Raw genomic sequence first — 26,626 nt, forward strand, 5'->3', positions numbered from 1 at the left:
CCTGGGTAGGACTAGACAAGGTTTGGGTGCCCCTTTCAACTCTATGATCCTATAATCATTAAATGTTCCTCCCACCTAACTTCCTCCCATTCTCACTGTCCATTGCCCTCAGGGCTCAGTCTGCGCCACTTCCCAAAAGCAGAGGGCAAACTCAGGGTAGCTCGGTGGCAGATAATCTGCTTTGCAACCAGGAGGTTCACAGGTTCGATTCCCAGCACCTCCAGGTAGGGCTGGGAAAGGATTGCCTGCTTGAAACCCTTAGAAACTGCTACCAGTCCGTGTAGACAGTACTAAGCTAGATAGACGAATGTTTTGACTGACCCTGTGTAGGGCGGCTTTGTGTGTTCTTAGGAATTGTTTCTGCTCTATTAGTTATAGTCTTCAGCTTTCAGTTATTGTTTATGGTTAGAAGCACATCCTAATACAGTGGTACCTCAGGAAACAGGCAGAGGGCCTTCTCGGTAGTGGCGCCTGCCCTGTGGAACGCCCTCCCACCAGATGTCAAAGAGAAAAATAACTACCAAACTTTTAGAAGACATCTAAAGGCAGGCCTGTTTAAGGAAGCTTTTAATGTTTAATAGGTTATTGTATTTTAGTGTTTTGTTGGAAGCTGCCCAGAGTGGCTGGGGGGACCCAGCCAAATGGGCGGGGTATAAATAAATTATTATTATTATTATTATTATTATTATTATTATTATTATTATTATATTACATACACTTCAGGTTACAGACTCCGGTAACCCAGAAATATTACCTCAGATTAAGAACTTTCCTTCAGGATGAGAACAGAAATCGTGCTCCAGCGGCGCGGCAGCAGCAGGAGGCCCCATTAGCTAAAATGGTGCTTCAGGTTAAGAACAGTTTCAGGTTAAGAACGGACCTCCGGAATGAATTAATAATAATAATAATAATAATAATAATAATAATAATAATAATTTATTATTTGTACCCCACCCATCTGGCTGGGTTTCCCCAGCCACTCTGGGCGGCTTCCAACAAAGATGAAAAATACACTAAAATGTCACATATTCAGAAGATGTCTTCTGAATGTCAGGTAGTTGTTTATCACTTTGACATCTGATGGGAGGGCGTTTCACAGGGCAAGCGCCACTACCGAGAAGGCCCTCTGCCTGGTTCCCTGTAACTTGGCCTCTCGCAGTGAGGGAACCGCCAGAAGGCCCTCGGAGCTGGACCTCAGTGTCCGGGCAGAACGATGGGGGTGGAGACGCTCCTTCAGATATACTGGACCGAGGCCGTTTAGGGCTTTAAAGGTCAGCACCAACACTTTGAATTGTGCTCGGAAACGTACTGGGAGCCAATGTAGGTCTTTCAAGACCGGTGTTATATGGTCTCGGCGGCCGCTCCCAGTCACCAGTCTAGCTGCCGCGTTCTGGATTTGTTGTAGTTTCCGGGTCACCTTCAAAGGTAGCCCCACGTAGAGTGCATTGCAGTAGTCCAAGCGGGAGATAACAGAGCATGCACCACTCTGGCGAGACAGTCCGCGGGCAGGTAGGGTCTCAGCCTGCGTACCAGATGGAGCTGGTAAACAGCTGCCCTGGATACAGATTTGACCTGTGCCTCCATGGACAGCTGTGAGTCCAAAATGACTCCCAGGCTGCGCACCTGGTCCTTCAGGGGCACAGTTACCCCATTCAGGACCAGGGAATCCTCCACACCTGCCCGCCTCCTGTCCCCCAAGAACAGTACTTCTGTCTTGTCAGGATTCAACCTCAATCTGTTAGCCGCCATCCATCCTCCAACCGCCTCCAGACACTCACACAGGACCTTCACCACCTTCACTGGTTCTGATTTAAAAGAGAGGTAGAGCTGGGTATCATCCGCATACTGATGAACACCCAGCCCAAACCTCCTGATGATCTCTCCCAGTGGCTGCATGTAAATGTTGAAAAGCATGGGGGAGAGGACAGAACCCTGAGGCACCCCACAAGTGAGAGCCCAGGGGTCTGAACACTCATCCCCCACCACCACTTTCTGAACATGGCCCAGGAGGAAGGAGCGGAAGCACTGTATGACAGTGCCCCCAGCTCCCAGCCCCTCAAGACGGTCCAGAGGGATGTTATGGTCGATGGTATCAAACGCCGCTGAGAGATCCAGCAGAACTAGGAAACAGCTCTCACCTTTGTCCCTAGCCCGCCGGAGATCATCAACCAGTGCAACCAAGGCAGTTTCAGTCCCATGATGAGGCCTGAATCCTGACTGGAAGGTCCGCTGCTTCCAGGCGTGCCTGGAGTTGTTCAGCAACCGCTCGCTCAATCACCTTGCCCAAGAATGGAAGATTTGAGACTGGGCGATAATTGGCCATCGTGGCAGCATCTAAAGATGGTTTTTTAAGAAGCGGTTTAATAACCGCCTCTTTCAGCGGGTCACGGAGGGAAGCATTCACCACCTCACGAAGCCCATCGCCCAGCCCTTCCCGGCTAGCTTTTATAAGCCAGGATGGGCAAGGATCCAGGAGACAGGTGGTTGGCTTCACTCGTCCAAGCAGCCTGTACACATCCTCGGTAGTAACAGATTGGAATTGATCCCACTCAACTTGACTAGACAGGACTCTAGCACTCTCCCGCCCCGGCCCTGCTCCCACGGTGGAGTCTACTTCTTCCCGAATCTGAGCGATTTTATCTGCAAAAAACTTTGCGAAATCATTGCAGGAGATCATGTGACCAGTACTGGGCCCCAATGTCGCAAGTGGTTCCGCTAAATTGTGAACCACCTGAAAAAGTCTCCTGCTGCTGTTTTCTGCAGATGCAATAGAGGCAGCGAATTGTCTTAACCCGAGGTACCACTGTACAATACTGGCCCAGGGAGAAAGCCCTCGATACATTTCGGAAGTCTTCCAAAGCCTTTGGCTGACGGTAAGCAAAAACTTGAGTAATCAAGGGACAAGATACAATGCCTGTGTATGTGTGAACAGGTGCGCTGGGAAGGCAGAATGAAAACAGCCGCTCTAAAAGCAGGGCCATTATCACCCTGGCTAAGTGTGCTTTTCTGCTCCAGTAGGCAGCTCCGAATGACTAAGTTCTCCTTTTCTGCGGCACGTGGCTCTCCGAAGAACACGCTGCTCTCCACGTAATTGTACAGAACATTTCTCAGGGCACGCCAGAAATTATCGAGCATTTACTGTGTGAAAACACCCAGAAGCTCCTTAGCTTCCCGGATTTCACAACTACAAGGAAAAGAAGGCCTTTAACGTTTGCTCTTATATGTAGATACACCAAATTAAAGGAGTTGAAAAGATGGGATTTAACAGGCCTGCAGTCATGTATAATAAAACTGCTCCTTGTTGCTGAAAAGATGGGAGTATTCCTTCCTTCCTCTATCACAACCCTTTCTGGTCCCCAGTCTCCAGGTGTTTTGCGAACTTTCCGCTGGTTTTCAGGCATGGGATAATTTGATGGGGCAGGCTAGTAAACTAATTGCAGCTACTTTAGCATAAGGCTCCCCGGTTGCGTGGCAAATTGGGCTTCTTGAGCACTTGTGCTTCCAAAGGCGGGGAGAGGCCAGTCAACAGGAAGTGATGTCATAAAGCAGCGCCGGATTTAAGGTGATGCGGGCGGTTCCCCTGCACAGGGTGCCGAGCTGAAGGGGCGCAAAATAATAGTCAATAGTAATAGGGGACGCAGGTGGCGCTGTGGGTTAAAGCCTCAGCGCCTAGGGCTTGCCGATCGAAAGGTCGGCGGTTCGAATCCCTGCGGCGGGGTGCGCTCCCGCTGCTCGGTCCCAGCGCCTGCCAACCTAGCAGTTCGAAAGCACCTCCGGGTGCAAGTAGATAAATAGGGACCGCTTACCAGCGGGAAGGTAAACGGCGTTTCCGTGTGCGGCTCTGGCTCGCCAGAGCAGCGATGTCACGCTGGCCACGTGACCCGGAAGTGTCTCTGGACAGCGCTGGCCCCTGGCCTCTTAAGTGAGATGGGCGCACAACCCCAGAGTCTGTCAAGACTGGCCCGTACGGGCAGGGGTACCTTTACCTTTACCTTTAATTATTGTAAAAATAAGAAATATCTAAGGAGGTGGACCAAATTTTGTCCTTGCTCAAGGCATGTTAGCAAAGTACGCCCCTGCATAGAGGGGAGGAGTTTGGGTCATATTTTAAGAGGGATGAGGAAACCGTTGCTTGACTACAGCTCCCATGATCCCTGCCCACTGGCCATGCTTCCTCAGGCTGATAGGAGTTGGAGTCTAGCAACGTTTGGAGGCTTGCATATTCTCCCTGCGCGCCCCCCCCCCCATTCTCATGGGATTCCTTTTAGAGGAGGGTAGGCCAAGCAGGAGTGGCAACAGTAGTCGCTGGCGTTAGATTACTCGTCGTCATCATAATTTATTCCCATTGATGGAAGCAATTCATATACTAGGTACGCTACACAAATAAAAAAACCACCTATCGCAGCAATCCATAAATTAAAGGCGACCAAGAAATATACAGCAGCGCAAAGCTTGAGATGGGGGGGAAATAATGGCAGGAGGTGTGGGGTAAATAAAGGATATTATACCGGCCAAAAGATGAGAAGCGACACCACACCCTACAGGACTGGGAACAGGAAGGGAAGCTTAAGAGTGGTAATGCCAACTGGAGAAATTTCTGGTTTCTGTAGGAGCAGGAGGAGAAAAAGACTCCGAGAGGGAGATCGTGTAGCATGGCTGATCTGCTAACTGCCGAACAGCAATTTAGAAGGCTGAGCAAGGCAAAGAAATGACAAGGAACATAAACTAAATTAGGAAATTTTAAAAAAGGGACGTGCAGGAGGGGGTTGAGAGCAACATCGCCGGCTAACAGATGCAATGCAGAAATAGGAAATGAATGAATTGCAGAAAAAAGCAGGGCAGGGAAAGAGAACGCTTAAGCCCTAGAAAGATAAGAGAAACTGCAGGAACAGAGGGAACTACCTTATACAGAGTTAGACCAATGGTCCATTGAGCTCACTATTGCCTACACGGACTGGCAGAGGCTCTGCCAGGTTTCAGGCAGAGGACATTCCCAGCCTTACCTGGAGAAGCTGGGATTTGAACCTGGGACCTTCTGCTTGCAAAGCAGGTGATCAACCACTCAGCCACGGCTCTTCCTCAGATGTCAGCAGGAACAGGCTGAGACTACAACCCTAAACACTCTTATCTAGGAACGATTCTTGTTAAAGTCATTGTGGCTTATTTATGGGTGGACACATATAGCTGTACTCTCCAGCTGAGATGGGGGTTGTGTGTGTATTTAGAAATTAACTAACTGTGAATGGAATGAACGGAATTGTCAAGTTGCAGTTCATATAGTAAGAATTGTAGATGTCAGCTGGTTGGTATTTTTTTGTTTGTCTTTTGTTGTTTAAATTATTCGTGAATAAAAAGGTATTTTAAAAGGTTCCCCCCCCAAAAAAAACCCCCAGTCCATCTCAATGGATACTACCAGGGCTTTTTTCTCTCGCCAGAACTCAGTGCCAGCACCTCTCAGGTGGGTGCCACTGCCATTATAAGAGAAGAAGGGAGGTGTTCATGTTGAGTTCCAGCACCAATTTTTCTAGAAAAATAAGGCCCGTATAGTTAAAGCTATGGTTTTCCCAGCGGTGATGTATGGAAGTGAGAGCTGGACCATAAAGAAGGCTGATCGCCAAAGAATTGATGCTTTTGAATTATGGTGCTGGAGGAAACTCTTGAGAGTCCCATGGACTGCAAGACGATCAAACCTCTCCATTCTGGAGAAAATCAGCCCTGAGTGCTCACTGGAAGGACAGATCCTGAAGCTGAGGCTCCAATACTTTGGCCACCTCATGAGAAAAGAAGACTCCCTGGAAAAGACCCTGATGTTGGGAAAGATGGAGGGCACAAGGAGAAGGGGACAACAGAGGACGAGATGGTTGGACAGTGTTCTCGAAGCTACGAACATGAGTTTGACCAAACTGCGAGAGGCAGTGGAAGACAGGAGTGCCTGGTGTGCTCTTGTCCAGAGGGTCACGAAGAGTCGGACACGACTAAACGACTAAACGACAACAGCACTGGATATAAAGTGTTTCAGCCACTCTGAAAACTCAAGTGGTTGTGTAGGGTGGGTGGCAAAATTTGCATTCATTGAGCGCTGACACGTGGCCCTCCAGATTAAAAGAGGGAGGAGCCTCCCCAACCTTGGCGTGGACCTTCCAGATGGTATAAACAAAGCTCCCAGCCTGAGCGTCTTCATGGCTGAAGCTGCAAGCTCCATGGACTGGGGGGCAAGGGCCCCCCAGGCACATATGTAAGAAGGAGCGAGGAATGTGCTGGTTCTGCCTGTGCCCTCTCACCTGTCGTAGCAGTTGAAGTCGTCAAGCCAGCACCCTTTCTTCACCAGTTCGATGGAGCCGGAGTTGTTTCTCCATGAGGCGTAGCAATGGAGGCGTTTATCCTTCTCCCCTTCACAGCGCTCAACCCCGCTCTGGTTGGTCTTTTCCAGCTCCCAGTTGGCATTGTAATAGATGCATTCCCGGGTCTCGGCCTCACCATGGCCTGGCCCTGCAGGGGAGAATAATAATAAAAAATAATAAATTTTTATTTATACTCTGCCCTTCCCGGTTCAGGAAACCGGGCTCAGGGCGGCTAACAACAAATTTAAAACACTTAATTGATGCTACCCAAAAAAAAGCATAAGATACGGTATAAAACGTAAATAACAATAAAATCAAAAATCAATTTGAGGAGAAAATCCATCCAATAAACATTAGGGCTAGCTGGCTAAATTAGTCCCACTTGGGCCAGTGAGGAGACCAGGGGAGAACCAGCTGTGGGATCCCAGAGCGGGCAATCGTCATAAAAAGGGGAGGGAGAGGGAAGGAAGGGGAACAAAAGATCAGGCCAGGTTCAAATTGAAAGCCAGGTGGAATAGTTCGGTCTTACAGGCCCTGCGGAAGGAAGTTAAATCCTGCAGGGCTCTGGTCTCCTGGGACAGAGCATTCCACCAGGTTGGAGCCATCACTGAAAATGCCCTGGCCCTGGTAGAGGATAATCTAACTTCCTTAGGGCCCGGGACCTCTAAACTATAATTATTCATGGACCTTAAGAAGCAAAATGGATGTTGTTTAATGACAACAGCCCCTGGGTATGTGCCGTCACTACCGCATACTTAGCAAGAGGGACAAGACAGCCGTACCAGCATGCTAAAGTTCGCTTCATCTGATGCATCACTTTTTGTAATCCTTGAACACTTACGGAATCATACATTTTCTACAGTGCCGCTTGGCTATTGTTTCAGCTCTGCTATATGCCATGGCTAGTTAGCTGCCCCTTGGATTGCAAGGATACCAGAGCATCATACGCAACACCACACAAGGAGCCAGTGACAGAGAGGAGGATGTTTAAGTTATGCCTCCAGGTCAGGAATAGGCAAATTCCGGCCCTCCAGATGTTTGAGACTACAATTCCCATCATCCCTAGCTAACAGGACCAGTGGTCAGGGATGATGGGAATTGTAGTCCCAAACATCTGGAGGGCCAGAGTTTGCCTATGTCTGCTCCAGGTCCTCTGGGGTGCTAGGTTTTTTTTAAAAAAGCATGACTTGCCAACTGGCTTACGGAGAAGGAAAATGCACATGCAATATTTTGCCCAACCAAAGTGTGATGAAGCCTAAGGGGTTTAACTATTGACACCACCAACTCCTCCCCACCTTCAACAGCTTCCTACTACAGAGGAAACATGATGAGGAGCTATAAGCTTCAGAAATAAATAGCACGAGCCTCTTCCGTATGTATTTAATAAGGTGTCCTTTGTACAAACTGCACATACTACATTCACCACAACAGAAGATCCTACTGACCAGCGGTTTCACAGCAGCCAAACAAACATACACACTGTGTTGTTTTTTCAATCTGAAGAAAAACAGGGATACAAAACCTCAACCCTTATCTCAAACCTAGAAACACGCGCGAACCTTACAGTTCCAATAAAGCACAAATGTTGAAAGCTGCAGCGCACACCATTTCTCCTCCTGTGTTCACACATAAACAACTGCAAATGATTAAGCAAAAAGTAGGTAGTATAGAAATACGCATACTCCACCACTGCTCTTTCTTACCACTAATATTAAATTAAAAACCAAGGTGCTCAAATTAGTGATTGCATTGTTTTCCAGGCTAGCTACAAAGAATGCACTTCGTTGAGGATTGACTGAGTGCTGCAGAGACCCGACTGACAAAAATGTTTGCAGAGCTTATCCAATTTCAAATAGATGAGGGTCAAGAAAGAGTGTGTGGCTTTGAAATTCCTGGGTTGTTGTTTTTTAATTGCTTGACATTCTCCTTGGGAGGGCTGCTCCCATCGTGATTTTTAAAGAAAAGTTTAATATAGCAACATTCAAACTGGTCCCCGGTCTATCTAGCGAATCCATGTTGCCAAATCCCGATTCAAAACCGTAATAGGAAACTGCAGATTTATGATGCAAGTTCAATGGGGCTGTAATATTCCCTGGCAAACGGTATCCATTATGCTGCTTGCAGCTGTGCTATTTTGGGGGATATACAGCAGCAACTACAGCTTCCTTAATCAGACATCTGGCAACCATGGTATTATCCCACTTTGTCCTTCAGTCAAAAGGAGAGGCCATCCTGCTGTCAGATGTTCAGAAGTCGGGGTATCAGGTCAAAGCTCATGGGTGCTTGGGAAGCCATGCAAAAAGACTGCTGGAGATTTAGGAGCATAGAATGCTACCTTCTACTGAGTGAGACCAATGTGCATCTAAGCTCAGTATTCTATGCTGACTGCAGTGGCGCTACAGGGTTTTCAAGGCAGAGAATACAGGTGCCCAGAATTGACCCTGAGACCTTCTGCATGCAAATCAAGATGCTTTGCCACTGAAATGCAACCTGCAGCGGGGTCAGAATCCACAGGCAATGCTTCACCATCCCTTCGGTCAATACAGCAGCCTTTCCCCCCCCCCCCCCATCATGGGGAAATCCTTTTCTCCAAGTCGAAGGATGTTCATTAGATCTATATATAAACCTGAGCTAAAATTCAGAATCCTGAGCCACGAAACCCCAAGTGTGCTGTCAAGGGAGGCAGAACCCTGCAGCCCGTGAAAACTACACAAATTTGCATCTATCTCCTCAACTTGCATTATTTATTCTCTTGCAGCTCATCACAGGGAAAGGAGAGAGAGCTTTCCAAGGTGCTAATGTACCGTTCCAGCCTCTGACAACCTTCCTGTTTTCTGCATTTTTTCCAAGGCACAGTCTACACCCAGGGCTGGCAGAAAGCAGATCAGGATCTTTTTGGTAGATCAGCTAAGTAGTCTTAACTCCCAATTTTGGAATGCTAGCAACAACAGCAAGGAGAAGGCCTTGGTCTCACACACTTAACTTGCCTGATCCATGAGCAAGTTGTATACAGTGGTACCTCGGGTTAAGTACTTAATTTGTTCCAGAGGTCCGTTCTTAACCTGAAACTGTTCTTAACCGAAAGCACCACTTTAGCTAATGGGGCCTCCTGCTCCTGCTGCTGCCGTGCCACCAGAGCCCGATTTCTTTTCTTATACTGAAGCAAAGTTCTTAACCTGAAGCACTATTTCTGGGTTAGCGGAGTGTGTAACCTGAAGCGTATGTAACCTGAAGCATATGTAACCCGAGGTACCACTGTATCTCTGAGCCCCGGTGTTCACAAATTGTAAACTGAGACTACAGACACAAATTTGCTATTGTTAAAACTGGCTGACCATCATAGTCTCTGCTGGAGCTTCCCCAGCCCCTCTGTCTCGCAGGAACTCAGATGCAAGCTTGTACCTATATATTCAGTTAATCCTGGCATATGCTCATGGACTGCAGTAGCAAAAGCTGGCCATAAGGAAGTGACAGGTGAAGGCACCAGCTGGTGTCTGAAAGGTGCAGCTAGACTTATTCTTTAATAAGCTGGCCCTATCGGAAGCACAGCACCGCTTGGGCTCTGCGTCAGGATGCACAATGTCCTAGGCCAGCACTGGTAGCAGGGAAATGGCTCCAGGGTCGTGGGTTCAGACCCTAAATTGGGCAAAAGATTCCTGCATTGCAAAGGGGTTGGACTAGATGACCCTCGCGGTCCCTCCACCAACCTGACAATTCTGTGATACTATCACCATGTCAACATGAGGAAATAGTACCTGAATGTCAGGGAACTGCGATCAGAGACAGAGGTGGAGGGAAGGCTCCAGAGCGATGCCGGAGAGGGTCCCAGCAGGGAGAGAGGCAGCCCAGCTGCTGGGAAGGAAATCAACGTAACACCAGGAGAGAAGGGGGGCAGATGGGGGAATCGGAGAAAAGGCTCCAGGACTCTTCAACGGAGACTAGTGGGGAGAGCACGGGTCCTCCGCTGCCCACACCCTCCCTGCGCAGAAGACTTCCACGCAGGGAGAATAGGAGACTTGGCGTCAAAGAACTTTTTTGCTGGAAGAAGTTTAAGAAATGCCCACTGACGGATTCTGCCAGCGACTGAGAGAGCCACGCAGTGAAGGGCTGTCCAGACAGAAAGGGTTCAACCAGGCAACCTAGCCAGGAGTGGTGGCAACTTACACATGCGCAACCCCCTAGAACCATTACACCAAAAATAGTACAAAAGGTTTTTTACAAAGGTAACAATATCTCTGCTGTTGTCAAGAGTCTCCTCTTGATTTGTATGTTGCTATTTCACGAAACACACAATTAACTGGCATTTATTTATTTACTTGCATATCCAAGGTTTTAACATACTTTCTTTAAGAAAGGGTGCACCTCTCAGAAAACGGTTAAGGATAATTATCTGGCAATCGTTTTGTGCCTTAAGCTCCTGCGCACAGTGTGGTTTTGTGGAAAGCTTTGCCCTCTATAGCAAAACTCCTTTCTCCTTCCCTTTTTCAGCTTCATTCATTCATTCATTTTATATACCGCCCTATACCCGGCGGTTCACAGAACAAAATCAAAATATAAAACCACAAAAATATATAATCAAAATTAAAAAACAACCAAATAACCCCCCCAAACCCCCCCCCCCCACATTTTAAAAGGGCATAGAATGAGATAAAAGAAATTGGAGACAAGAAAATTATTCAAAAGGAATAAGACGTTTATTACATTTCTTTTTCCCAAGCTGCTGATAAAAGGCAGGCCTTGAGATGCAGAGAATGTGTTTAAAAGGACACATTATAACTAGCTCACAGTGGTGGGAGGATGAAGTGAAGATTCTATGTCTTTGAACAATCTCAAGACTTTTTTATGAAAAGGGCTTGCTGCCTCTTTTTTTACAAAGTATTCCCAACCACCACCAAAACAACAAAGGATTTAGGATACTGTATTCAGTTGCTGAACATGGCTTAAGCCAAGAAAGAGAGACCATCAAGTGAGGAGTGAGGGGAAAAGCTTCCATGTGACATTACGCAGCCTGCTACAGCCTGCTAAGTACTAACTTAGTTGGTCTTTAAAGTGCTACTGGAAGGAATTTTTTTTATTTTGCAGCCTGCTAAAGTATGCAATGCTTTTGGACTGGGAAGTCTGGGGTTCCAGTCTCCATTCTGCAAGGAAACTCACTGAGCAGCCTTTGGAAAGCTTCTTTCGGCTTTGGGGAGCTTTTCACCAGATCCTGTTCTGCAGATCAGAGGCGAGACACATGAAACAGCCATCACCAAATGAACAGGAGGTGAGGGTCGCAAAAACACACTTGAAGTCAAATAAATCCAAACTTCTGGTTAAGTCATTGGGAGAATAAAGGGGGATTCCATGTTTTAGCACAGATTCCAACACAGGCTGAGTAAATGAGTTGTAATTTGTAGCAACATGTAAGAACAAGATGAGGGACACAGGTGGTGGTGAGGAGGTGAACATCCCATTCCTGCACCACTAAGCCTTTTTTTACATTTGCAGTTTTTGCCCCACTGCCATGAGGACCCAACCAGTGTTAGAAACTTAAGATTTGTAAGAGCTAGGCGGCAAATGGCTCCTGAAACCAGGGTTGCAGTAGCCAAAATGGAATGTCTGGTTGCCATGTTGGGGCAAGACATATTTTTCAAATGACAGACTGACTGGCTAGTTCAGGTGAAAAACTTGAGCTGAGTTAAGAACTTTCGAGGGCTTAAAGAAGAAAAGTCACTTGATCCAGGGACAGTCTGCATGTATCTTGGTCTATTCCAACCTCTTTTTTCTTAATGGTGACACGGACCATTCATAACGCAGGGATAGTCTTCACAACTGCAAGCAGGGCGGCTGGGTAAGTGAAGACAAGTGACAACAATTCACTAAAACATTCGCTGCTCCTGCTCAGGCCGCACAGAAAAAGCACTTTGGTTCCTGAAATTCATTCTGTCTATGCAGATAAAATATAACCGATTGAATCCTATAGGACATGCAATAATCAGGTGCAAAATGTGCTAATATCGAACACTGGACTCAACATGTGCTTGCTTTCAGTCTTCTTCCTTTTTTGGGTAAGAGGTTGAAGCTGCTAAATTCCCCATTTGAAGAATTCTTACTTTTTGGATATGCTAGCACTGCACGAAACCACCTTCTTCTGTTTGTGCATATATCGCTCTTGGAACTTAACAACACCAGGCATCTTACAGCAACATTTCCCAAACTGTGAGTCACAACAGGCAAGTAAGCCGCAAGAATTAAAAGTCAATTAATTACTAATTGAGGGCCCCTGGGAGTCCAACCTGCGCCTTCCACGGGAGGTGGCACTGCGAGTGCCCTGCATCTCTGCGTGATGTGGCGTTCTGGATACTGCCACACACATGTGCTTCTGATGCTTATGTACATTTTGGGTGCAACATTCACTCTCACATCAGACGCATCAGAATTTTTTTTAAAAAAAGGTAAAGGACCCTTGACAGTTAAGTCCAGTCGCGAACGACTCTGGGGTTGCAGCGCTCATCTCACTTTACTGGCCGAGGGAGCCGACATTTGTCCACAGACAGTTTTTCCGGGTCATGTGGCCAGCAGGACTAAGCCGCTCCTGGCGAAAGCAGAGCAGCGCACAGAAACACATTTACCTTCCCGCCAGAGTGGTACCTATTTATCTACTTGCACTTTGACATGCTTTCAAACTGCTAGGTTGGCAGGAGCAGGGACCGAGCAACAGGAGCTCATGCCGTCGCGGGGATTCGAATCACCGACTTTCTGATCGGCAAGCCCTGGTTTAGACCACAGCACCACCCGTTTCAAAGGAGGCTGCCCATTGTATCCCTGCATGAATTGCCTCATATCCAAAGTACAGTGGTACCTCGGGTTAAGAACTTAATTCATTCTGGAGGTCCATTCTTAACCTGAAACTGTTCTTAACCTGAAGCACCACTTTAGCTAATGGGGCCTCCTGCTGCTGCCGTGCCGCCGGAGCACAATTTCTGTTCTCATCCTGAAGCGAAGTTCTTAACCTGAGGTACTATTTCTGGGTTAGTGGAGTCTGTAACCTGAAGCGTCTGTAACCCGAGGTACCACTGTACTCCCAGCTAAGGAAGTTCTTCTCCTACACAGAAGCAGTCATTGCTCTTCCGCTCTGGCTCTTGGAAGACAGCGGGGATTCGACCGCACCACCCCTCACCTGAACAGCCTCTTCCAACACTTCTGACACATCCTGTGCCCCCCACCTCTGCGGCACCAAACCCCCGACTCTTTCCTGGGTCAGCCCCCCGACCCTCTGCTTCCATCACACTCCTCAGAGCCATGCCACTTCACCTCTCAGATGTTTGTGAAACATGCTGCCTTATGCGATCTGGGCAGGGGCGCCCCAGTTCAACAGCCATATGCAGAACCCCTAAAGAAATTCATCAGGGAAGAAGTTTCGGATCTGCTCTGAAATGTGCGGAGTCTACCAAGACCAACCCCCCCTCCAGAGCTCCCCTATTGATTCTCCTCGACATTTTCAAATACCACAATTCCAAATTCAATTTGGTGGTAATTTGGTGGTGTGTGTGTGTGTGTGTGTGTGTGGAGGGACGATGTAATGCATGTAAGCAGGCCGGAAGAAGATGACGTTCAGAAGGTCAAGTATCGGGCAAACTATGCCCCCCTAAGAACGAAGCTGTGCTTGTTTTCCTTTCTTTGCACCCTGTTCCACCTGAGAAATCAAAGCTCAAAATCTGGCAGCCTTCTTGGCAGGTTGAAGCAAAGAAGGGAAATAAAACTGGACGATATGATCTCTGGGTTGCCAAGGCAGATTGTGTAAAACGTTGTTATAAGGCCACAAGGCAACATCAAGATCCACTGGAAAAATATTCCAGATACAGTGGTACCTCGCAAGATGAATGCCTCGTAAGACGAAAAACTCGCAAGACGAAAGAGTTTTTCGTTTTTTGAGTTGCTTCGCAAGACGGATTTCCCTATGGGCTTGCTTCGCAAGATGGAAACGTCTTGCAAGTTTGTTTCCTTTGTTTTGCAAGTTTGTTTCCTTTTTCTTGAAACCGTGCATTCAGGGGGTGCAGTTGCGACTTGACTTCAAGTAGCAACTCATAGCACGCGGTGTGGTAGCCTTCTTTGAGGTTTTTGAAGACTTTGGTGATTTTTGAAGCTTTTCCAAAATCCGTGCTTCGCAAGACGAAAAAAATCGCAGAACGAATTAATTTCGTCTTGCGAGGTACCACTGTACCATGGAAGAAAACTGCATTATTGCAAGGGACCCCATGCCTTGGCAAAAGTTTTTGAAACCTTCGCAAACTACAGTGCCCAGAATTCTTTGAAGGAAAGAAGATGCTTAAAGCAAAATGCTAGAAACTCAGATATACATGCTGGTGTCTAAATGGCACCTTAAATCTAGGTTGTGGTCGCCACAACAGAATGACTATTTGCCAAGGGCTTGGACTGGGTGACCCCAGGGTTCCGTCCAATGCTACAATTCTATGATTCTACGATCTCAGCTACATTGCTTGGCTGTAGCTTGCTCTCACAACAATTCACTTGTCCCAATATGCAAGAAGGAGAAACACACAGACACACACACACACAGTGGAAATGGTATTAGTCGTGGACTGAGGCCGGTTTTTAAATTGTGGTCGTCAACCTGGCACCCAGAAATCTCATCGTAGTCGCAACTGGACTCATGTCAGTAGCAAAATGCGCCTGGCGCCTGGCTAATTTCTAACACGGCTTGAAAGGTATAAGTGGAACACAGCCTAAGGCTCCAGGGAAGGCAGGATGAAGGTTTTTGACCACCACTACTAACCACAAAGTCAGCAGTTTACTGTTATTGTTATTGTTGTTATTATTTATTTTAAATGTCACACATTAAAAACTTCCCTGAACAGGGCTGCCTTCAGATGTCTTCTGAATGTCAGGTAGTTGTTTATCTCTTTGACATCTGATGGGAGGACGTTCCACAGGGCGGGCGCCACTACCGAGAAGGCCCTCTGCCTGGTTCCCTGTAGCTTTGCTTCTCACAATGAGGGAACCACCAGAAGGCCCTCGGCGCTGGACCCCAGCGTCCGGGCAGAACGATGGGGGTGGAGACGCTCCTTCAGGTATTAGTCTAAAGCAGACTAATAATAATAATAATAATTTTATTTATACCCAGCCCTCCCCAGCCATGACCGGGCTCAGGGCGGCTAACACCTGATATAAAAACAATTAAAATGCAACTTGAAAACAAGATTAAAATGCAGCCTCATTTCAGTAGAAAATCAAATCAAAAACTTTTTTGGGTATGAAAACGTCAAATCTTCACCAAGGCCATCTATCCAGACTGGTCCTCCGTGGGCCAGAAAAAAGCCAGGGAAGTCCCCAAATAGGAGTTCCATCACAGAAGGAGAAAAGGAAAAGGAAAGCATGCATGGCAGGTGGGCACCCAAACTCTGCTCCAAAACCTTCAAGGAAGGAGAGTCTGCCGCCTCCCAAGGGAGCCCGTTCCACTGACTTAACAGCTCTTACTTGTCAGAAAGCTCTTCCTCGTTGCTTAGTCAAAATCTCCTTTCTTGTAACTTGGGTCCATCAGCTCAGGGGTCCTGCCTTCCGGAGCTGGAGAAAGCAAGCTTGTTCCATCTTCTGTGTGAGAGCAGGAAGAGGTTTTAAAGCAGAGGCTGGGTGAACCACCTGTCCTGGATGTTATGGTTGAGATTCCTGCATTGCAGAGGGGGCTGGGATAGATGACCCCCCGGGGTCCCTTCCATCTCTACAATTCTATGATCTACATCAGAATCTGCTGCCCCCGTGGATCCTGCTGCCTGAGGCGGCCTCACCTCGCCCGGCCCAAGCGTTCTGTAGCTCTGTGTAGCTGTGAGCGATGTGCTCCTTCCACCAGGGGGCAGTGTAGCACTCTTGGCACATGGGGCTACGGAAAGCTGTTTACAAACTCTTGCCTTATTGCAGCAGAAGTGCTGATTTAGGGGGGTTTTGACCTTAGCATGGGAGGGAGAGAGAGAGAGAGAGAGAGAGAGAGAGAGAGAGAGAGAGAGAGAAAGAAAGAAGAAAGAAGAAGGAAAGAAGGAAGGAAGGAAGGAAGGAAGGAAGGAAGGAAGGAAGGAAGGAAGGAAAGAAAGAAAGAAAGAAAGAAAGAAAGAAAGAAAGAAAGAAAGAAAGAAAGAAAGAATAGAGAGCTGGCCCAGCTAGCTATAGGAGTATATTGTATTTTAAAACGGGGTTTCAGGGTTTTTAAGGGTTTTTTAATGTCTTATGTAGATTTTTCAATTTCATTGTTCTGTAAGAGACAATGACAATAAAGATATCGTATCGTATCGTAATATGGTAGCAGGATTGAATTCTAACTGTTGGCACTGCAAACTAGCCAAGGGATGGTTTTCCCATATGTACTGGGAATGCCCAGAGGTAAAGGAATTCTGGAATAAAATCCTAAAGGTTATTAATGAATTTTTTAAAGTGAAGCTTTCAATAGACTCTGATCTCATGACAATGGGTATACTTGGAAACACGGCTATAGAGAGAGGTGACCAGCTTACCTTCAAAGCTATGATGTTAGCGGGAAAGGCAACGATAGCTTTAGGTTGGAAAGAAAGAGGAAAATGGACAGTAGAGGCATGGAATAGTTATTTGTTTGAATTTATTCAGTCGGACATTGTTGCAGTCACGTCACAGGAGACAACATGGAAGGTCAAGTCCACCACGATAAGGAACAGATGGAACCCCTATCTTCAGTGGATAAAAACTACTGGAACAAAAGACATTATGCCTGTGGCTGAGGATAATTGTTTGAACCCTTCCAATGGATATGGGGGAGGGGAAAGGAGGGAAAGGAAAAAATTGTATGGGAAATTTAAAAATTGGAAGGAGATAATATAACGTATGTAAAAATCCCAAACTCAAAAAAAAAAAAAAAAAAAGGAAGAATATAGAGAATGAAGCATGTCTTCCCATTTTCGAAGTTTCCCTCCATTCAAAACACTTGAATCTCCTGGGAACCTTTTAATAATTTGTAGCACCGGAGAGCACCTTTCCTTAATTTGCTTTCCTTTTAAGATGGCAATTTCACCATCGTAAAAGTGGCTTTAAATCACCCCATGGGCTTTTTTCTTTTCTTTCTCAACGCTTACCACCACCACCCCTCCCCAAACACACACCACCGGACCCTGACGTGAAACTAGCCTTGGTCGAAAAGAAAAACAGGAGGAGTGAGTAAAAGGGCCGTGGGGAGTCAGGAAGCGAGGCAAGGTCCAGCTTTTGTCAGGACACATTGGTGCCTCAAGGGGACCGAAAGGAAGCCAAGGCATTCCTGAAATTCTTCCAGGGGGCTAAAGAGGCAAACACACTAAAATAGAGACACTGGGGCCTTCCAGCTTTCGCATTCCACTGGAAAAATCCTGCCATCCCCCAACCTACCCATCCCGCTGGCAGCAAACGACTGAGGAATTAGCTTCTCCCCTAGTAAAAAGCCATTGTATTCGAATGACCCCACAAAGGAATGTTAGCCCCCTCCCGCCCCCCCCCAAAAAAACAACAACCCACTGCCAATAAAGAGCTTCCAGGAATTGTTCCTGTCACAATAGTATTGGTGTTGTCGAAAGCAGGGGGCGACTTGGACGGCTCCCTTTATTTAGCAAAAGTGCGTCCGTTCCGCCTTTATTTCACGCCATACATTTATAGCACATTGCTTCTCTCAAAGAATCCTGGGGGGTGTAGCTTACCCCCCAGCAGACCTATGGTTCCAAGCACCCTCAACAAACTACAGTTCCCAGGATCTTTCGGGCTCTGCTTTAAATACACGGTGTGTACATAACCCAGCTCTTCCATCACCGGCTGTCAGAAAGCCGCCTCCTCCTCTCTTAAACAACTTGGCCTCTGTCCTTATTCCTGGAAGGGTGAATTCAGAAAGGCAGTGATGCATTTCTGAATTCAAGTTTCTCCACGAAACCTGCCTTTTCCTGGAAGCTTTTAGCTTACAGCCTGTGCCCCCCTCAGGTGTCCTTGGACTCCAGCTCCCATCAGCCACTAGCCAGCATGGCCATGGGAATTGTAGTCCAACGTCTTGAGGACTATGGGGTTCCCACCACTGCCCTAAGCTATCTTTCCCCCTTTTGCTAATTCTCTGGTTTTTGCACCGTGGAAAGCTGTCGCTTCTGTGGAGCTGGCGTTCACATTCTAATACGCTGGCATGCATTCTTGGGCTTAAAGGAAGAGGGTGGTTTTGATCTTTTAAAGCCCTGGACAGTTTGGGAACTGAAGAAACACTTTCTCCTATTCATGCCTCCTTAGTGCGGTCAACACGAGAACAGGGCCTTTCCTGCAGTGGATCCCCGTATGTGGAATGCTCCCCTCAGGGAGGCTCACCTGATTGGTGACTTTGTTTAGGCTCCACGTGAAAACCTTTTTCCATAGTCAGGACTTTGGCTGATTAAACAATCTAGTCCCAGTAGTGATGTATGGAAGGGAGAGCTGGACCATAAAGAAGGCTGATTGCTGAAGAATTGATGCTTTTGAATTATGGTGCTGGAGGAGACTCTTGAGAATCCCATGGACTGCAAGACGATCAAACCTCTCCATTTTGAAGGAAATCAGCCCTGAGTGCTCACTGGAGAAGACAGATCCTGAAGCTGAGGCTCCAATACTTTGGCCACCACATGAGAAGAGAAGACTCCCTGGAAAAGACCCTGGTGCTGGGAAAGATGGAGGGCACAAGGAGAAGGGGACGACAGAGGACGAGATGGTTGGATAGTGTTCTCGAAGCTACCAGCATGAGTTTGACCAAACTACGGGAGGCAGTGGAAGACAGGAGTGCCTGGCATGCTCTGGTCCATGGGGTCACGAAGAGTCAGACACGACTAAACAACTAAACAACAACAAGGACCTTTTAAATGTGATGGTGGGAGGTGGTGGTTATTGGTTTGTTTTTGCATTTCTGTTGTGTATTTTTGTGTTCTCCTTTTGTATATTTATGTTGTGAACCGCCCTGTGATCTTTGGGTGGAGGGTTTCGTACAAATTTAATAAATAAAATAAAACTATTCGGCAGCTGAGATCTTGCTCTTCGTGCCACTGGTCAACTGAGCCTGAGTGAGCACTCTCCTAAAACTTCCCAGAAAATTTCAGTATTATTTTTTTCTTAAGAGATATGAAGGCCCCGTTTGAGCGAGCCTTTTCCCTGTGGATGCAAATATTTTCAAACCTCTCTTTGGGCGAGCTATGATTAAACAAGGAAGACTCCAATTAACCCAAACCATTCATTTTGTCCAAATGTGTGAAACTCGGAAGAGCCACTCAGTGCCTGCAGTATCGAAGTAGCTAGTCAGCATGGAAAACAATACTGTGCAATGTCAACTCAGCTGGACAGCGTCCGTCCCGTCCCCCGTCCCCCAATTATACACTAACCAGATATCTCTCTCAGTAGCAACGTGCTTCAAAAGCAAACACCACTCTCCTTCCAATGCAACTTCTGACTCCACGCGGCAACTTACTGGACCAATATATTTCTCACACATACACTCGGCATCGACAGCTAGGGCTGTGTGCTTTCCAGCTGTCTTTTGTGAACTTTGATAATGCACTGCAGTTAACCAAGGACAAAAGGCAGCAAATGTGTGATAAGATGTCACACACAAACACGCACTCACTCACGCACACGCAGACAAAAAGCTGAATTGGCCATCTGCTGCCAGTAGGTTCTGGGCATGCATGAACAGGCTAATCCTCTGAGCCATATGCATGGCGGCCCTTCTCCAAATTCCACACACTGAGCACCATCCCTGGAAGAAGAAGAAAAGGGGCCACAGAACTGGCTTCACAATAGGTCGGTCACCCATCATTAACTTGCCTTTTTGAAACGGGAACACACTAATGGAGATGGATCTCTTATTCAAGCCCCTGTCCAAACTATCTAATGCAGCAGAAGACTGTAAGCATCAAGACATCCATTTATTCATTTAAATTTATGCCCTGCCCTATGCCAAGGGAACAGGCCAGATTACGGCTTTGACAATGCAGTTTTGCACAAAAGGCAAAACCCAATAAATAACACCTAATAAAAACCCAATAAACATCTGCACCGTGTTCTTCAGCTGTGCAAAGCACTTCCCTACATTGGTATTTCTTGCATCAATATTATCTCCGTGTCGGAGGTGAAGGCAGCTGGGTTGAAGTTGAGAAATTCATGTCCCTAACCTCAGGCCATCTACTGAGTTCATGGCTGAAGCAAACTTTCAGCCAAGGACTTCCAGGCTTGTTCCGCCCCCTGCCCCCCTGCAGAGTCCGTACACTAAACCCTCCCTCTGGATTCCAGAAACAGAATACATTTGCCTCCCCAAGCTTCCAGGAACTGTATTTCTAGCTTCAGGTGACATATAAAGAAGCACACATGCACATTTCACGCACAATATTTGCCAAAAGTTTCAAACTGTTGCTTAACAGCATTTGCAAAACAGTCACTTGCCTCTTAGCCAAAGTGGTAGGGAAGACTCTGGTGGCAAAAAAAACCAACAACCCCACAAGCACACCCACCACCATCACCCTGAAAATCTGTGATGCTGGAAGACAACTTCCATCAACCTTGACCATAGACCATGGTTTGGCTGTGGCTGATGGTCTGTAAGGTAAAGGGGACCCCTGACCATAGTTCCAGTCATGGCTGACTCTGGGGTTGCGGCGCTCATCTCGCTTTATTGGCCGAAGGTGCCGGCGTACAACTTCCGGGTCATGTGGCCAGCAGGACTAAGCAGCTTCTGGCGAACCAGAGCAGCACACGGAAACACTGTTTACCTTCCCGCCAGAGTGGTACCTATTTATCTACTTGCACTTGACGTGCTTTCAAACTGCTAGGTTGGCAGGAGCAGGGACTGAGCAACAGGAGCTCACCCCGTCGCAGGGATTCAAACCGCCGACCTTCTGATCGGCAAGCCCTAGGCTCTGTGGTTTAACCCACAGTGCTAAAAAAATCTGCTCTGTATGCAAAAGGGGTCCCAGGTAGGGCTGGGAGACCTCCAGTCTGAAACCCTGGGGAGCCACTGCTATTACTGAGCTAGATGGTCCAGTGCTCTTAGTATAAGGCAGCTCCCTATGGGAACTGGAGTTCAAAACATCTAGAGGGCATTAGGCCCCTGCATTAAATCAACTCTTCCCATCTAGAGACACTTGAGAGCTATGACTGGGCCCACAGTTAGAAGGGCAGGGCCAGGTAAACAGAAGCTCTTGCCAGAGTGAAAGTGGGCAGAACCACGCCATTTGCAGGAGCTGCTCCTTTCTAAACCAACAAGGGTGCTCTCCAAAGCATGGAACAGAAGTATAGCGTCCAGGTCAAGGGAAGTAATAGGTCCGCTCTATTCTGCTTTGGTCAGGCCACACCTGGAATACTGTGTCCGTTTCTGGGCACTACAATTTAAGAAGGTTGCTGACAAGCTGGAACGGGCGTCGGGGAGGACAAGCAAGATTGTTAAGGGTCTGGAAACCAAGCCTTATGAGGAATGGTTGAGGGAGCTGGGATTGTTTAGCCTGGAAAAGAGACTGAGAGGAGATATGAAAGCCATCTTCAAATATCTTATGGGCTGTCACATGGAGGAGGGAGAATATTTGTTATCTCCTGCCCTGGAGGGCAGGACCTAAACCAATGGCTTAAAGTTACAAGAAATGAGTTTTTGACTAAACATCTAACGGTAATATATGTTTGCTAGTGGAACAGACTCCCTTAGAAGAAGGGTTTGACAGTGGAACAAACTCTCATTCCTTGTAGGAATGTCCATCTGCCAGGGATGCTTGAGATGAGATTCCTGCATTGAAGTGGGTTGGACTAGATGACCCTCAGGGTCCGTTCCAACTCTACAATTCTATGATTTAAAGTGAGTGAGAGGAAAGCACTTGATTCAAGCAACCAAGGCATTTCTGGTCTCCTGCTTTCAGCTTCCTCCTAAAGAACACAATTGTGAGTGTTCATGGGCTTCCCCCTTTGCCTAGGCAAAATGCCACGTAGAGAAGGATCTGAAATATTTTCCTTGACGTTCGGATTTGTTTTGTTCTGGATTGTTTGACTTGGTGCTTTATGTAAGCCGCTTTGAGATTTGTTCTTTAAAATGTAAAGCGGCATAAAAATGAAACGAACAACAACAGGCCCAAACTGTTTTTCGGAGAAATGCACGTGGTCGACCCAAGTTAAAACACAGGCCCCCGTCTCATAACAAATCTGCTATTCCTTTTCTTCTAAACACCAGGCTTCCTGCAGCTACGAAATGCAGTGTTGCTTTATGGCAAAAGGCACCCGGGTTTAGAGCGGGGCCCTGATACCAGATACGGCGTTTAACCTTGCTAGTTTAGCCGTGTCATTAACTGGAGACTCTCTCCCCTTGTGCGCTTGGTGTCCCCGGCCAAGACACTGCCAATTAATCCCCTTCACGGCTTCAACCCTGTCATGCTAGACAGTTGCTGGGGCTACGCAGATGCTATGAGCAGGCAGAAGACCTCGTGCTCTTTCCACAGTTACGTCCCTGTTTTCTTTCCTAGGAGAAATCCAGGCCTCTCCAAATTCTATGGGGCTGGTTCAGGGGTAGGCAACCGAAAGCCCGGGGACCGGATCCGGCCCAATCAGCGTGTTTTTACATGAGTAGAATGCATCCTTTTATTTAAAATTCATCTTTGAGTTATTTGTGGGGCCTGCCTGGTGTATTTACATGAGTAGAACGTGTGCTTTTATTTAAAATGCATCTCTGGGTTATTTGTGGGGCATAGGAATTTGTTCATTTTTTATTTCAAAATATAGTCCGGTCCACCGCATGGTCTGAGGGATGGTGGACCGGCCCATGGCTGAAAAAGGTTGCTGACCCCTGGGCTGGTTCAATTATCCTGGGGAATTCATTTCAGCCTCTGATTTGTTTAAGGGATCCACGATTAAAATGAACTGGAAGGCTCAGGCCCCATCGGCAGTATGCATTTAAAGCGCTATAATACTCAAGAGAATCCTGGGAACTGTAGTTTTTTAAGGGTGCTGGGAGCTGTTGGGAGACCTTTATTCCCCTCACAGAGCTGCAAGTCCCGGAAGAAAAGCACCTGCTCTGGGAATCCTAGTCTCTGGGACCTGAGTTGTTAACGGCCTCGTCAACTTAATACAAGGACCATGAAGCTGAAATTAATACAAGAACCCTGAACCTGACCCTTGTCCGCATTCACACAGGGGCTGTCATCCACAGCTGTGAAATTAAGGCCTTGCCCAAGTCATCAGCCACTTGTTGCTGCTAGGGAAACACCTTACACCCCCAAACTCACCCTTAAAGAAGGTCGGCCCTCATCCCACAGTGCCCCAGAAATGCAACGACTCTCTGCAGTTTTATAATTTGAAATGGAAAAGCCCAGCCCCTAGAAATATTTTTTTAGATGGGTGCGGTGTAAATTTTAAAAAACATATATTATATATTATTATAGACTCCAGACCTATATTTCAACATATTTGGTTCCAGTATCAAACCCTTTGGCCGTCGGGAACAATAAATTCCTCAAATTCCATGTACAGTGGTACCTCGCAAGACGAATGCCTCGAAAGACGAAAAACTCGCAAAACGAAAGAGTTTTTCGTTTTTTGAGTTGCTTCGCAAGATGGATTTCCCTATGGGCTTGCTTCGCAAGACGAAAACGTCTTGCAAGTTTGTTTCCTTTGTCTTGCAAGTTTGTTTCCTTTTTCTTAAAACCGTGCATTCACTTCGAGGAGCAACTCATAGCACGCGGTGTGGTAGCCTTTTTTGAGGTTTTTGAAGACTTTGGTGATTTTTGAAGCTTTTCCAAAGTCTGTGCTTCGCAAGACGAAAAAATCGCAAGACGCAAAAACTCGAGGAACGAATTAATTTCGTCTTGCGAGGACCACTGTACAGCAGAGCTTTCCGCAAACCATCTACTAAAATATATTATAAGCCTTCAGGAACGACACTAGTCTTTTTAATACTTGCATAGTGTATGGCAGTTTAATTATTAATAGTGGTTTAGCATCATCTGGAGTGGGAAAGTTCAAAGAGATCCCACTTGATAGTTATTCACACATTTCCAAGCTGAAGCTGATTTTAAAAATATTTTGGTTTTGTTTTGGTTGTGTTTTTTTTTAAAAAAAACACCATTGCATGATCCCTGCAGATATCAGAATTGGGGGGGGGGATCCTGTTTGGGAGCTGAATTGCTTTCACTCTGCATTTATATCGCTGTCAAAGTCTTCTTTATAAAAGATGTCTTCTGCCTTCCTTCACCGGGGTTGAGAGATCCCACTTGCGCAACTTTCAAAAGCTATTAACTTAGTGCAACAGCATGCATTGCCTGCCTCCTCAAGAACAGTCCTTGGTCTCTTGAGCAAGGGCTAAACTACGTGTTACCAACAGCTGTGCGAATCTTTTCTCAGATTTGGAGAAAAAAAACCCCCGCAAGAACTGAAAACTGCCTCCGGTAATAGTAATAGTTTTACTTTTACTCCGGTAAAAGTAATAGTGCCACTGTATTCTGCTCTGGTCAGACCTCACCTGGAGTACTGTGTCCAGTTCTGGGCACCACAGTTCAAGAAGGACACTGACAAACTGGAAAGTGTCCAGAGGAGGGCAACCAAAATGGTCAAAGGCCTGGAAACGATGCCTTAGGAGGAACGGCTAAGGGAGCTGGGCATGTTTAGCCTGGAGAAGAGGAGGTTAAGGGGTGATATGATAGCCATGTTCAAATATATAAAAGGATGTCACATAGAGGAGGAGGGAGAAAGGTTGTTTTCTGCTGCTCCAGAGAAGCGGACACGAAGCAATGGTTCCAAACTACAAGAAAGAAGATTCCACCTAAACATTAGGAAGAACTTCCTGACAGTAAGAGCTGTTTGACAGTGGAATTTGCTGCCAAGGAGTGTGGTGGAGTCTCCTTCTTTGGAGGCTTGACAACCATATGTCAGGAGTGCTCTGATGGTGTTTCCTGCTTGGCAGGGGGTTGGACTCGATGGCCCTTGTGGTCTCTTCCAACTCTATGATTCTATGACCCTGAGTGCCTCTGTGGAACAGCAGCAGGTTGGATGGCTATTTGTCCTGAGTGCTTTAGGGGAGATTCCTCTATTGCAGGGGGGTTGGACTATATGACTCTCAGGCTCCCTGTCAACTCTAGAATTCTACGATTCTCTGAATAAGTTAACGAAGACATCTCATTTTCGTAGACACACAGACAGTGCCTCCAGTTCAGAACTTTGCGTGAGCTCCAGCTACAAGCATATATCTGGAGAAAGCCTGGTGCGCCATCTCCATTTTACCAACCCATAACTTAGCCTGTTGTGTTACTTCCAAGATGGGTCTTCAGCTCTTGCTCAAGAGCTCAGAAGTGCAAAATTGTGAGGAGAGGGGGGTATTCTCTGCCTCTGTCGCAACAGGGAGGACACAAGCTTGGCTAGGAAGAGAGAGGCAACTAAGAATGCACTTTAAGAGAGGAGAGTTCTCTCGCTCTGCGTAGCACACGATTCAGGTAGGGGACGTGGTTCACTTAATCATTAAGTGTTGCTCCAGATTCTGGCCTTGTAAAATGTCACAGTAAATCCAAGCTCTTCACTTCTCTCTGGCTGTGGATAATTTTCTGATAATGAATCAGGTGCAAACTAGAAATTTCATCCGGGCAAGGCTGAATTATGTCAACAGCAGCTTCAAAGTACACTAAACTGCAGTGAGAAACAGACGAAGGAAAACGCTTCCCACATCCGTGGGTTTGAGCCCTACATTGGACAAAAGGTTCCTGCATTGTGGGGGGAGGGGGGCGTTGAACCAGATGAGCTTTGTGGTCCCTCTTCCAATTCTAGGATTCTATGATCTGCAAAGATTTTTGAAAGCTGCTGTCCATAATACCCAGAAGGCACCAGATTGGAGGAGACTGCTCTAGGAATATAGGCAGGGTCAACGTAACAGAACAAATCTCCTCCCACACCCAAAAATATTGCCCACTATCTAGCACAGTGTTTCCCAATCTTGATTCTCTAGCTGTTTTTGGACTACAATTCCCATCATCCCTGGCCACTGGTCTTGCAAGGTAGAGATGATGGGAGTTGTAGTTCAAAAAACAGCTAGAGACGCAATGTTGGGAAACACTGATCTAGCAGACATCTGGAGGACTGGGTACTTATCTCCATTACAGCCATGATAAATCTATTCTACACACCCAACCTTGTACCTTCCAGATGTTGTTGGACTACAACTCCCATCAGCCCCAGCAAGCACACAGTTTGCAATGCCTGCTGTAACCAGCAAGAGCCTTCCAATTTCCCCATGTGACTTCATTCAAGGAAAGGAGCTGACCCGGAATGTCACAAAATGCAGAGGTCGC

The 26,626-nt window shown here is 46.8% G+C and overlaps 1 protein-coding gene across 2 annotated transcripts in view; it reads right to left on the reverse strand.

Annotated features, from left to right (window-relative positions):
• ACVR2B (activin A receptor type 2B) overlaps window positions 1–26,626 on the reverse strand; it is a 138,344-nt gene that overhangs the window by 39,356 nt on the left and 72,362 nt on the right. For both annotated transcript variants that reach the window (XR_013831823.1, XM_079946920.1), the window contains exon 2: window positions 6,282–6,489. Coding sequence is in view for 1 of the 2 variants with exons in the window: in XM_079946920.1 (XP_079803046.1) it covers window positions 6,282–6,489 (208 nt within the window). In the remaining variant the exon portion in view is untranslated. The remainder of the gene's footprint in view (window positions 1–6,281; window positions 6,490–26,626) is intronic.

This window comes from Podarcis cretensis, assembly GCF_951804945.1.
Source record: "Podarcis cretensis genome assembly, chromosome: 12".
Lineage (NCBI taxonomy): Eukaryota > Metazoa > Chordata > Lepidosauria > Squamata > Lacertidae > Podarcis > Podarcis cretensis.